The sequence below is a fragment of the Salvelinus sp. IW2-2015 genome, unplaced genomic scaffold, assembly GCF_002910315.2.
Source record: "Salvelinus sp. IW2-2015 unplaced genomic scaffold, ASM291031v2 Un_scaffold1646, whole genome shotgun sequence".
Classification (NCBI taxonomy): Eukaryota; Metazoa; Chordata; class Actinopteri; order Salmoniformes; family Salmonidae; genus Salvelinus; species Salvelinus sp. IW2-2015.
This window is the reverse complement of record NW_019943059.1, coordinates 48,892-63,148: the sequence shown is the minus strand read 5'-3', so window position 1 is coordinate 63,148 and position 14,257 is coordinate 48,892. Positions and strand designations below refer to the sequence as shown.

At 42.8% G+C, this 14,257-nt stretch overlaps 1 protein-coding gene across 1 annotated transcript in view; it reads left to right on the top strand.

Moving 5' to 3' along the window:
- The window catches only part of LOC112071575 (E3 ubiquitin-protein ligase NEURL1-like), a 40,610-nt gene extending 26,552 nt beyond the window's left edge, over positions 1–14,058 (top strand). The window contains exons 3-4 of the mRNA XM_070439443.1: positions 8,732–8,926; positions 11,062–14,058. Of these exons, the coding sequence (XP_070295544.1) occupies positions 8,732–8,926; positions 11,062–11,318 (452 nt within the window). The 3' untranslated portion in view covers positions 11,319–14,058. The remainder of the gene's footprint in view (positions 1–8,731; positions 8,927–11,061) is intronic.
- The last annotated feature ends 199 nt before the right edge of the window (positions 14,059–14,257 follow it).

Genomic DNA, 14,257 nt, shown 5'->3' with positions numbered 1-14,257 from the left:
GCAACGCAGTTCTCAATTAGTCTCTCTCCGCATTAGGACGAGCATAGGTTCTTGGCCGTTCTTAACGATTTAAAATGTCATACCGTTTCGGGTTACAAAATTGGGAAAGTTGTCAAGGGGGGGATTGAACCCCCCACCCCACTTTTTTCCCCAAATAGCTCACAAATGGACGCATTGGGTTTGTTGGCACAGCATTCAAATGCACTACATTGCTTGCAGCCATTAACATTTGTACGGGTCCATATTCGGACAAATTTTCATTAAGTGCTGCTTGTTTGCCCACCTGTAAATTGCCCTCATGCTAACACGCTTATTCTCCATGCAGCCATGGAGGTCACAGCAGTTAGCAAGGCATCGACATGCCCTCATGCCACCATGTTAGAACTGGTCTCATTATATTACATTACACAGCCACCATTTTGGATCTGGTCTGCTCCTTTAGGCACTCTGGAGACACACAGGCAGGTGGCTGACAGCGCGATCAATGAAAGCCACATCAATACATGACACTTAGGGCTGCAGCGCACACTACACACTGTCTGAGGCTGGAGTGTGGCTCTGGGGTATTGATAGATAGGACAACTGCAGTGGCACTAAGCCAACAGTCAATACTATGGGCCTACATGAAAACTGCACAGGAAATGCAGCCCTATGGGTCTTCTCACCATGCTTTTTTACTAGGAACTCGTTAGCTGCACAGGGAGATGGTGTTATGGTGTTGTGGTTTGTTCTGACTGTCTGTTGTTACTAGTACATTACATGTGCTTTTAAAAACATCTAGCTAGAGCATTACGGGTAATTTGTCAGGTTTCTGCAAGGAGTTCAAGGAAGTTCTCTTGTTGCTAAGCACTGTTGCTTGGTCGTCTGTTATCAGACAACAGAACTGCCTGAATACTGCTGAGTTTCTTTAGGTACGGACCACCTTACGAGGAGTTTACGGCAACATGAAACGACTGTTCTAGAGACTCCACACTACAGTCATTCATCAGAAAAATCGAGGAATTCCTTCTAACCCTGATAGATAGTAAATCACCTGTATGTTCCAATTCTTCAACGTTAGGAAGTGTCTTATCTGTTTATGTGATGGCAGGTCTGAATTTGTTTTACAGGCTTTCAGGTTTACCTGAATTTGTCCCGTGGGGCTGCGTATACATTTGGGAGTGCTCCTTTAAGCTGGCTTAAGCTGTGTGTGTTGTGCACTGACATGAGGTCCACTAATTCCTGAGCTCACCTAGTGGGGGAGTGCCCTTGGTAGGGTGAGTGAACACTGAAGGTCAAGATTAGGGCTCCTAGCTAGCGTGCTCACTAAGAAGCAACAATTGGATATTCATAGAGAATGAATGAACAAATGAATTCATTAAGGATTGAGCAGTTAATTAATGAATGATTAAGAGTAATGAATAAATGAATGAATGGATGAATGGATAAACAAATGAATGAACAAATTAACAAATGTGGATTATAATCAACGTGGGTTATAATCAACACTACACGTTTTAAATGTCCTGCATTACCGGAAAGTTGTCCAGAAATGGAGTGATCAAATGAAGGTCCTACATCTGTAAATTGGGGGGATGATGGTGTGATAGTAGAGGAGATGTTAGAGGGAGGGAGAGAACAGCAGTAGAGAAATAGGACACTATTACTCTGACCCTCTCCCCCCATACATTATAGATTCCATTAGAATGTCAGCTCGTTCACGCTCAAGTGAACCGTCTCGCCCGACACCCACAGCTACTCCAGCCACTGTAATTCTTTCTTTCTTTCCCCCACGTTCTTTTCTCCCTCCTTCAGACTGAAACATTGAAACATCCTTGGGTCTGACATGGTTGGCTGTTTATTCACCTTTCCTGCCATCGCTCTCTTGCTCTCTTCCTCCCTCTCCCTCTCTCTCTCTCCCCCTCTCTCTCTCTCTCTCTCCCTCTCTCTCTCTCTCTCCCCCTCTCTCTCTCTCACCTTCTCTCACTCTCCCTGTCTAGTGACTCTGATATCCTTCTCTTCCCTAGCATTTGCACACACACACACACACACACACACACACACACACACACACACACACACACACACACACACACACACACACACACAAACACACATACACACACACACGGCGGGCACTCACCACTGGATTTTAATGAGCGGTAAAGGGCAGCATATGACGTGAGATAGTATCATCCAGCGCGGTCTGTGTTTACAATGAACATGATCTCTCTAGCCTCTACTACTATACACACACGCGCACGCGCACGCGCACGCACACACACAGAGTGTACAAAACATTAAGGAAACATGCTCTTTCCATGACATAGACTGACCAGGTTAATCCAGGTGAAAGCTATGATCCCTTATTGATGTCACTTGTTAAATCCACTTCAATCAGTGTAGAGGAAGGGGAGGAGACAGGTTAAATCATATTTTTCAAGCCTTGAGACAACGTTGCTGGGGTTTTCACGCTCAACAGTTTCCCGTGTGTATCAAGAATGGTCCACCAAAGAACATCCAGCCAACTTGACACAACTGTGGGAAGCATTGGTGTCAACATGGGCCAGCGTCCCTGTGGAATGCTTTTGACACCTTGTAGAGTTCATGCCCCGACGAATTGAGGCTGTTATGAGGGCATGGGGGGTGCAACTCAATATTATGAAAGTGGCCTTAATGTTTTGTACACTCAGTGTACACATACACATACGCACAGATACACACGCACACCGCCCTACAGATACTAACATCTGATAGCAGGGATGTTACGATGTCAGGGCTGTAAACACCTGGATGTTACAAAACATTTCCAGCACCAGAGCACTGATAAAATCACTCACTTCATGTCGGGCCAGATAATATCCCGTCTCTCACACACACTCTACACACGCCTGCAAGTATGTATAGTGTAGAGAATCATTGTACCATTTAAATCGCTGTGAAATATTGTTTCCATACCCCAAAATATTGTGTTTTCAGCTGATTGAAACTGGTGTGAGTAATAGACGCAAAAAACGAAACAAAGCACAGGAAGCGTAGAAATATCGCACATCTACCACCTCTTAGACTTGTTTTCAATCAGAATGACAGATCTATAAATCACACTTCTATGTGAATTTGGTCAGGTCGACCAAAAAGTTACATATTGCAGCTTTAACTAGATATACAGAATTTACTATCCTATATATAGATTTGACAAATTACCATTGAGAGCCTAAATGTAGAAAATGGCGCCGACAACAAACTTAAAGACCACCATTATACAGTCGCCAAACCTCTCAAAGCTCTTAAAGTTTCTTTGGATATCGTGTTTCAGAAAAGCTCAATGGATGTAGAAAGATAAGCAACCACTTTACAACCCCACTCCCCTCTTTTCCTCCTCCCATCTTCCCCTCCTATTCATCAGTCTACCACTAAACAGATCCCTGGAAGGAAATCCCACACTCCTCTTCTAAGATGTAGAGACCTATGATGACCTAAGGTCATCCTCAGTCACAACCATGACGGTAGGGCCAAGCGGCCATTTTGAAGCCACAACCCCATCGAGGTGCTGCGACAGTGTGTGACCCAGTGTTGTTGAGTCAAAGTATGTCCCAGTCTCAGTGTCACATAGCCCACATTCCTCAGAATCCTCCCATAGCAGACTGCTTTAGAGGATCTGGACAAACATACTCTTCTTAATAAACTCTCTGTGTCCCAAATGGCACCCTATTCCCTATATAGTGCACTACTTTTTACTAGGGCCCATAGAGCTCTGGTCAAAAGTAGTGCAGTCAAAAGTAGTGCACCACATAGGGAATAGGGTGCCATTTGGGAGGCAGTGGGAGTTAGCCGCCACAGCTGTCCACAGTCCCTCTCTAAGTTAATCTGGGAGTGAACAGGAGGATCAGGGCTGGGCTCCACTGATCCTAGGTCAGCTGCTGAGGACAAGCCAGATAGGGGATTAAAATGGGAGAGATGGAGGACAGAGAGAGGCTCGGCACCAGCACCACACCTCTGGGTTAGAGTCCATAGGGGGACCTGTCAGTGTAGTAGTAATGTGATCGTAGGGGGACTCTGAGTAGTAGTTGTAGTGGTAGTTTATAAGGAGGATAAGGGTGTGTACATACGAACTAAGGATAGTTATGGGACTGTGTGTTATACATAGACATTCTACATATGACCATCTAAAAACACACGGCACAAACACACACACATACACACACATCGCACACACACACACACACTTAGACATACACACACACTGAGGCACCAAGAGCCTTGGGGCACCAGAGCCACCCTCTACACAAACAAACAGCCCAGGTCTTAACACTCCTCTTCAACTATACCAGCACATACAGCCCCATTTAGAAAACCTCCAAGACTCCACAAGACTTGTACAGTACAGCCTACCACATGACGTAATGCACCGTGTCAGTCAGTCATCAGGTAACAGAGATCAGTATTACAGCCAACAATGTTAGCATTGTCGCAGAACCAAAATGGCCACCTAGTCCAGTGGTTCCCAAACAGGGGTACTAGGACCTCTGGGGGTACTTGGCCTATCCACAGGGGGTACTTGAGAAGACTCATGAGACCATAGGCCGACTGATAAAGTGCACGAGTGGGTAAATTAAGTTGGTGGTACAGTAAGCAAAAAAGTTTTGGAACCACTGGCCTAGTCGACAGCCTCTCCAGTGTTCGTGAGCATAGAAAGACCGCAGCCGGGCAGCCATTTTGGATCTGGCCATAGATCAATCGCTCCCAGAGAGATGTCAGAAACGTTGGCCGGTCGCCATGTTGTCAGCTGATGGCAGTCTTAATGATGGACCATGGGCCACACACCAGACGACTCATATTTCACGTTCTTCCATCATGCCATCCAGAAAAACAGACATACCGCACTGAGAAAGACAATCAAGGTCACTCCCAGTTACCACGGTCCCCATAGGCTTTGATTAACTATTCCTCCTCTCATCCCTCGGGTCTTAAGATAACATGTTATTGAAATGTTCAAGGGTTCATTGTAGTTCATTGTGGCTTGTTTGTCGCTGTTGTTGCTGATGATGTCCCTATTTGTGGATGTTGTGGCTTTAGGGCAAAATGGTGACGATAGCCATTTCCATTGTTCCTAGCGAATTAGCAAAGTTTTTAATAATTTGTCTTTTTTAATTATGACACATACACTCAACAAGACAGACAATTTTCATAGTAATTTACTAAACATTAAATAGTCATTCTGTTAGTGCCTACTTACACCAAAAATAAAACAATTGGTCTCACATTACAACTACCGCGGGTCAGCGTTGCACTAACAATACCTGGATGTATTCAATATGTCTACTTCCATGAATACAGTCTAGGGGAAAAAATGACGTTTGTTTTTGGTGTAGTATCACTTTGATTAGGCGATCCCCCTTTATAAAATCAACAGCGACGCTCAATCTTGCTCAGTCTTTATAAATGATTACTACTCAATCACTATCAACCATTTAACTAACCAACCGTCAACCAATGTTAACGAACCACTTGGTCCTCAGATACTTCAAACATCATTTTTCTGACGTATCCTCTTTCATCGATGTACAGGCATGTACTGTATGTCTGACGTAGCCAGGGTCGCATTCCGACGTAATGTGTCCATGTCCGTGACTTTGGAACCCATTATGTCATGTTAATCACACTGGGGCTGGGGACTCTGAAACATGACCCCTCACCTTAGGCAACACTGGTATCAATATATATGTGCTTCTTAAACATGGACTTGGAATTTCCATTTGTTTCCCTGCCTTCACCACAGAAACAGGGGATGTAAAAAAAAAAAAAAGAGTGGAACGTGACAAACCCCCAAATATCACCCTAAACTTCACGCTAGAAATCCCCAAAAGTTACTGAAAGCCATTCACTTCAATAGGATCATAAGATCATAAGATCAGGTAGGCCAGTTGAGAACAAGTTCTCATTTACAACTGCGACCTGGCCAAGATAATGCAAAGGAGTGCAACAAAAACAACAACAGAGTTACACATGGGATAAACAAACGTACAGTCAATAACACAATAGAAAATCTGTAGACAGTGTGTGCAAATGAAGTAAGGAGGTAAGGCAATAAATAGGCCATAGTGGCAAAGTAATTACAATTTAGCAATTAACACTGGAGTGATAGATGTGCAGATGACGATGTGCAAGTATACATACTGGTATAAATACTAGTGTGCAAAAGAGCAGGAAAAAAAAAAAAATAATAATATGGGGATGAGGTAGGTAGATGGTTGGATGGGGTATTTACACATGGCCTGTGTACAGCTGCAGCGATCGGTAAGCTGCTCTGACAGCCGATGCTTGAAGTTAGTGAGGGCGATATAAGTCTCCAACTTCAGTGATTTTTGCAATTCGTTCCAGTCATTGGCAGCCGAGAACTGTAAGGAAAGGCGACCAAAGGAGGTGTAGGCTTTGGGGATGACCAGTGAAATATACCTGCTGGAGCGTGTGCTACGGGTGGGTGTTGCTATGGTGACCAGTGAGCTGAGATAAGGCGGAGCTTTACATAGCAAAAACGTATAGATGACCTGGAGCCAGTGGGTTTGGCGGCGAATATGTAGTGAGGACCAGCCAACGAGAGCATACAGGTCGCAATGGTGGGGAGTATATGGGGCTTTGGTGACAAAACGGATGGCACTGTGATAGACTACATCCAGTTTGCTGAGTAGAGTTTTGGAGGCTATTTTGTAAATGACATCGCCAAAGTCAAGGATCGGCAGGATAGTCAGTTTTACGAGGGTATTTTTGGCAGCATGAGTGAAGGAGGCTTTGTTGCGAAATAGGAAGCCGATTCTAGATTTAACTTTGGATTGGAGATGCTTAATGTGAGTCTGGAAGGAGAGTTTACAGTCTAGCCAGACACCTAGGTATTTATAGTTGTCCACATATTCTAAGTCAGAACCGTCCAGAGTAGTGATGCTAGGCGGGCGGGCGCGTGTGGGCAGCGATCGGTTGAAGCATTTAGTTTTACTTGCATTTAAGAGCAGTTGGAGGCCACGGAAGGAGTGTTGTATGGCATTGAAGCTCGTTTGGAGGTTTGTTAACACAGTGTCCAAAGAATGGTGTTGTCTGCGTAGAGGTGGATCAAAGAATCACCAGCAGCAAGAGCGACATCATTGATATATACAGAGAAAAGAGTCGGCCCAAGAATTGAACCCTGTGTCACCCCCATAGAGACTGCCAGAGGTCCAGACAACAGGCCCTCCGATTTGACACACTGAACTCTATCTGCAAAGTAGTTAGTGAACCAGGCGAGGCAGTCATTAGAGAAACCAAAGCTGTTGAGTCTGCCGATAAGTATACAGTGATTGACAGAGTCGAAAGCCTTGGCCAGGTTGATGAAGACGGCTGCACACTACTGTTTTTTATCGATGGTGGTTATGATATCGTTTAGGACCTTGAGCGTGGCTGAGGTGCACCCGTGACCAGCTCGGAATCCGGATTGCATAGCGGAGAAGGTACAGTGGGATTCGAGATGGTCGATGATCTGTTTGTTCACTTGGCTTTCGAAGACTTCAGAAAGACAGGGCAGGATGAATATAGGTCTGTAACAGTTTGGGTCTAGATTGTCTCCCCCTTTGAAGAGGGGGATGACCACGGCCGCTTTCCAATCTTTCGGAATCTCAGACGATACGAAAGAGAGGTTGAACAGACTAGTAATAGTAATCATTCATCTGTCTACCAATGTACTGTATAGTAACTGTATAGCACACTTAGAGAAAACCCCCTCTGATCTTTGTAGGCCTATGTCTTCATAACATACCAACTCTTCTTTCAGATTCAGATTAGCTTTATTAGCATGAATGAAGAAGGCCACTGTTGCTAAAACCAGTTGAGAAAATGACACCAACAATAACAATAAATACAAAGTATTGGTAAATGTGTGATTAGAGAATGGGGGATTTTTATATAATATATATAAATATAATATATATATATTATATATATAATATAATATATATATATATATATATGAGATAAATACTATATAGAATATATATATATAATAAATATTACTGAGACTTTTTTAAATTAATATAAATAAATAAATACATCAAAATAGTAATAATAATCTTTCTTTCTCTCGGTTCTTTATGATATAGGATCATTCTCAATGTAGAACCTACTGGATAGTCCACTTACAGTACTAAAGGTGCCTATATTTGAGATGCCTATATTTGAGGTGGCTATAGTTAAGTGGCTATCGTTGAGGTGGCTATCGTTGAGTGCTATAGTTGAGGTGCCTATAGTTGAGGTGCCTATATTTGAGGTGCCTATAGTGGTTGGAGGTGGCATATTTATGTATTTATTTATATTTGAGGTGCTATAGTTGAGGTGGCTATATTTGAGGTGCCTATAGTTGAGAGTGGCTATATTGAGTGCCTATAGTTGAGTGGCTATATTTGAGGTGACTATAGTTGAGGTGGCTATAGTTTAGGTGACTATAGTTGAGGTGGCTATAGTTGAGGTGCCTATAGTTGAGGTGGCTATATTTGAGGTGCCTATAGTTGAGGTGGCTATATTTGAGGTGACTATAGTTGAGGTGGCTATATTTGAGGTGACTATAGTTGAGGTGCCTATAGTTGAGGTGACTATAGTTGAGGTGCCTATAGTTGAGGTGGCTATAGTTGAGGTGGCTATAGTTGAGGTGACTATAGTTCGGGTGGCTCTATTTGAGGTGGCTATATTTGAACTCTATATGCTTTCATAACCATCTCTTTTCTCTCTGTCTGTTCTCCGGCTCCAGGTTCCACACATCTCGGGGACCAGCCTGCGCGGGCTCCCTCTATCCCCAGCTCTCCCTCCTCCTCCCCCCACACCCCCAGCGCCCTAGCCCTGGCCCTGGGTAGTGGAAGCTCCGACCCTGTCCTTAACGGAGGCCTGGGAGGCCCCTGCTCCGGTGCCTACTGTGGTGGCTCTGTGGGAGGTCTGTACCTTTCAGAGCCACTCTATTAATCAAACTATCAAACCCACTGCAGGGGGTTAAGAGAGGAGAGGGGGACACTAGGTAGCAGATGTCCTGGGTGGTGAGTCTGRTCGGTACATTGCTTCTCGTGCTGTGCAGCGAGAGGACYCAATGTCTCGTCTACTGTTGTAGTTACGTAATGTGAGGCTGCCTTCATAGTAGAACAACAGTAGTAAAATGGGTTTGTACTGTATTTATTGTAAGGAATGTATTGATCAACACTGTAGATTAGATCCATTACATCAGTTCATACACTACTGGTCAAAAGCTTTAGAACGCCTACTCATTCAAGGGTTTTTCTTCCTTTTTACTATTTTCTACATTGTAGAATAATAATGAAGATATCGAAACTATGAAATAACACATATGGAATCATGTAGTAACCAAAAAAGTGTTAAACAAATCAAAAAATATTTTATTTGTGAGATTCTTCAAATAGCCACCCTTTGCCTTGGTGACAGCTTTGCACACTCTTGGCATTCTCTCAATCAGCTTCATGAGGTAGATACCTGGAATGCATTTCAATTAACAGGTGTGCCTTCTTCAAAGTGAATTTGTGGAATGTCTTTCCTTCTTAATGTGTTTGAGCCAATCAGTTGTGTTGTGACAAGGTAAGGGTAGTATACAGAAGATAGCCCTATTTGGTAAAAGATCAAGTCCATATTATGTCAAGAACAGCTCAAATAAGCAAAGAGAAACGACAGTCCATCATTACTTTAAGACATGAAGGTCAGTCAATACGGAACATTTCAAGAACTTTGAACATAGTTTCTTCAAGGGCAGTCGCAAAAACCATCAAGCATTATGATGAAACTGGCTCTCATGAGGACTGCCACAGGAATGGAAGACCCAGAGTTACCTCTGCTGCAGAGGATAAGTTCATTAGAGTTACCAGCCTCTGAAATTGCAGACAAATAAATGCTTCACAGACTTCAAGTAACAGACACGGCAACATCAACTGTTCAGATGAGACCGTGTGAATCAGGCCTTCGTGGTCGAATTGCTGCAAACAAACCACTACTAAAGGACACCAATAAGAAGAAGAGACTTGCTTGGGCCAAGAAACACAAGCAATGGACATCGATGGATATTTGTCCTTTCGTCTGGAGTCCAAATTTAAGATGTTTGGTTCCAAACGCTGTGTTTTTGTGAGTGAAAAGATGATCTCCATATGTGTATTTCCCACCGTAAAGCATGGAGGAGGAGGTCTTATGGTGCTTTGCTGGTGATACTGTCTGTGATTTATTTAGAATTAAAGCACACAACCAGCATGGCTACCACAGCAATAATCCATCCCATGTGGCTGTTCCTTTTTTTCCCTTTATTTAACTAGGCAAGTCAGTTAAGAACAAATTCTTAATTACAATAAAGGCCTAGGAACAATGGGTTAACTGCCTTGTTCAGGGGTAGAACGACAGATTTTTACATTGTCAGCTCAGGGATTTGATCTAACAGTAACCTTTTGGTTACTGGCCCAACACTCTAACCACTAGGCTACCTGCCGCCTTACTGGGACTATAGTTTGTTTTTCAACAGGACAACGACCCAACACACCTCCAGGCTGTGTAAGGGCTATTTTACCAAGAAGGAGAGTGATGGAGTGCTGCATCAGATGACCTGACCTCCACAATCCCCCGACCTCAACCAAATTGAGATGGTTTGGGATGAGTTGGACCGCAGAGTGAAGGAAAAGCAGCCAAAAGTGCTCAGCATATGTGGGAACTCCTTCAAGACTGTTGGAAAAGCATTCCAGGTGAAGCTGGTTTAGAGAATGCCAAGAGTGTGCAAAGCTGTCACCAAGGCAAAGCGTGGCTATTTGAAGAATCACAAATATAAAATATATTTTGATTTGTCTAACACGTTTTTGGTTATGTGTTATTTCATAGTTATGATGTCTTCATTATTCTACAATGTAGAAAATAGTAAAAAGAAAGAAAGACCAGTAGGTGAGTAGGTGTTCTAAAACTTTTGACCGGTAGTGTACATGCAGAAGGTTCTTTCATTAGTCTATTGATTACTGACACCCCTAACACATGCTCTCTCTCTTTCTCCCTCTCCCTCCTTCCCTCCCTCCGTCACTACCTCCCCCCTAACAGGAACGACCCCCAGCTCGCCCGTCAGCCTCCCCAAGTCGCCCACCTTCCCATCAGGCAGCGGGAGAGGGCCCGGGTGGCCGACAGGCGATGAGTGTTCCATCTGCTACGAGAACCACGTGGACACGGTCATCTACGCCTGCGGTCACATGTGTCTCTGCTACACCTGCGGCGTCAAACTCAAGAAAATGTCCAACGCCTGCTGCCCCATCTGCAGGAGACAAATCAAAGACATCATTAAGACCTACCGTAGCACGTAGGGGGCCTTTGAAGCCAAGGGCCTCGAAACTGAGGGCCACAGGCATAAGTTAATGGGGAGAGGAGGATGACGTTGGGGAAAGACTTTGATAAACTTTTAAGATCAGGGAAATGGACAATGGACAGTTCACTCTGGTATTTTTGTGTGATGGATATTGAGGAAGAATCTTGGTTTTTGTTTCAAATACCCATTTTTTGTTGGCTGGTACAGTTAGTAGACCTGCACTGCAAAGGTCTCTTACATTTCCACTTTCCCTCTCTGACGCAGTGTGTGACGGCTTTGCAACCGCGTCGAGAACTTCCTCTCTCAACTAGAAGTTTTCATTCTTCTTGCTCTCCAAGGATTCAGGAAGTTTCAGACTTTGAGGAAAGAGAAGACGTGAAAATACTTTTTATTTGGTTGTTTAAGCCAATTCCAGACGACTGCCGCTCGTTTGCTCGTTTGCATGGAAGCAAACCAGGTGGTTTCAATTCAACGTTTTTGGTCTTGAGATGATCTATTTATGTTGAAGAGGAGAAGGACTGTTAAGTTCCAACATTTGCTTCTTAACTTGACTCGACTTTGTCTGTAAAAAAACAGGCAAAATGTCTACCCTTTTCCACAGATAGTTTTTTATTAACATAACGTCTCAGTATGGCACAACTTCTGTCTGTGTGTTACTTAGGCAAACTGCAGAGGAAAAGAGAGGACTTATTTGTTGCTCAAGGGTTGTGACCGGAAAGGGATGCATTTCTGTAGTAGTCATAGGATTCATCAATAGGAAGATGACTACAGTTGTATAAGGTTGTGAAGTATAGGGACGTAAGTATATGACGTGTGAAGGAGTGCTGTATCACCTCTTGCTCCCATACAGTAAGTCATATATTCTCAACCAAATGTATTTGTGTGGTAGTTCTATAGCACATTCATTGGTCGTAGCTGTCCTGTTGTGCTAGCTAGCTATCTGCTTGCTCTGCAGTGTTGTATGTTGCACTGGAGTCAGTACTGCGCTCTCGGAAATGCCCCATCAAGAAAGGAGAGGATACATATTATTTTACACAATACATTTAAACAGCCATCAAAACAATGTCACTGGCAGCCTCAGCTCCCAATCCAATCCCACAATTTGTACCCACATCATGTGACTGGAAGCAGGAAGTGAAAGTACATTTATTGGGTGTTCCTCAGGTCCAGCTGTTAACGCCCCAAAAATGGTGACAGTTTACGCAAACACCAGCCCAATGCACTGTGATTGTTGTCATGGTAATAGCGTTCAACGTCGATCCGACACAGCTCCCTGCCTTAATTTATGAACAGTTAATTTGTTACCAACGGATGTGTGATTAATAATGCTTTGTTTCTATCCATTTTTTTCTCTCACCAAGACCCCTTACTAAATACCAAATACGATGTTGTGTGTCAGAAGAAAAGCTTCAGAAACAGGACTTCAGAAACTCAGAGGATTAAAAGCACATGAAACAAAACTGAGTTGACCCTAACTTATTTTTATAACTCAAAATACTTACAGGTCAGCGGTCATTTGCATCGCAGACAGTCAGTAATATGTACACAACCCTAACCCTATCACGGTACTCTTCTAACATCTGCATAGTGCTTCCACCAGCTACAAATACCCTTCACAGTTACACACATTAATGTAGGGTTATGAGAGGTAGATGAGAGTTCCTCAATGTTACAAGTAGATATACAGTCGGTTACACGTGCTGTCACTTACCCCATATGACTTTTATCCCTTTGGGGCGAATCCTAATTTACACTTAAGTCGAATTATCACTCAGTCTCCCATTGACATCAATGCAAGACTACCTGAAAATGTGATTTTGTAAAAGTAAGACTTTTCCCCTTTATGATCAGAATGTGTCATATATCCCATTGAAATTCCCCTCGCGCTTGTGTGTACTGGAGCTATATGTCATAGCTTTCTGCCGAGAGCTGAAAAGGCATTTTTTTTATCACGTTTATCTTGCATCTTGGTGTAATGAATAGATAATCGACAAATGAATCTGGAATGTAATGCTGCGACAGTGTTTGCCAGCTCTCTGTGTTTGGGGCAAATACTGACAGATGTTTCGTAAACCTCCTCTTTACACTCACAAACAGAACTTTGTGTTTTTATGATATTATACGCTACTGCTTGAGTGTTAATTCACATTTTGAATGTTAATTTATGTTTTAAAATGAGGCAAATAGTTTTATTGGTGTGGTTGGTAGTATCGAGAGAGAAAAAACATATTTTGTCAGCTTTTTTCCCCGATTGATAGTCATGATTGTAATGTTTGTTTTCTGGTTGATTGAAACCATGAAATAATCAGCTATTTCTACTTCTACGGTGTATCCTAAAGCCAGGAACGATATTATCTTGTACCTTCCACCAATACCTGGGACTCCCTGCAGTATACAATCATAACACCTCGTTGCTTTGGGTAAAAGACAAGCACAGATTAATAATTTCACAAACTCTGAATATTCAGACGCGGAATTTTTTTGTAATTTTTACGTTGTTGTTTATGCCTCCTTTCGAGTCCAAACCAGGTTTGTTTTTATAGCTCTTACCAAGTATAAATTTAAAGCCCGTCGTTGTATGGCAATGTTAAATGTCACTTTATAAGAATRCTGATTGTACTTTTTAAATGGTCTAGACTATAGGTAATCTCTGGCATATTCTATCGCAGTAAAATGTGTGCTGATACTAAGTGTCCGATGAAATCCGAAATCCAATAAAAAATAAATGTGTTAACCCACCTTGTAATTTGCAATGTCTGTGCTAAACTCACGTATTTTCCCCTTGCTTMAAATGTTTTTTTTACAGTTTTTTTTACTGGCCCTTTTTCCAAGGAATTTAACCCACAACCACTAATGTAAACAATAGTCATTGGACATACGGTAATGTCATAAATGGCATACCGTACATTGACAACCTATAATAACGTAAAAGTTAAA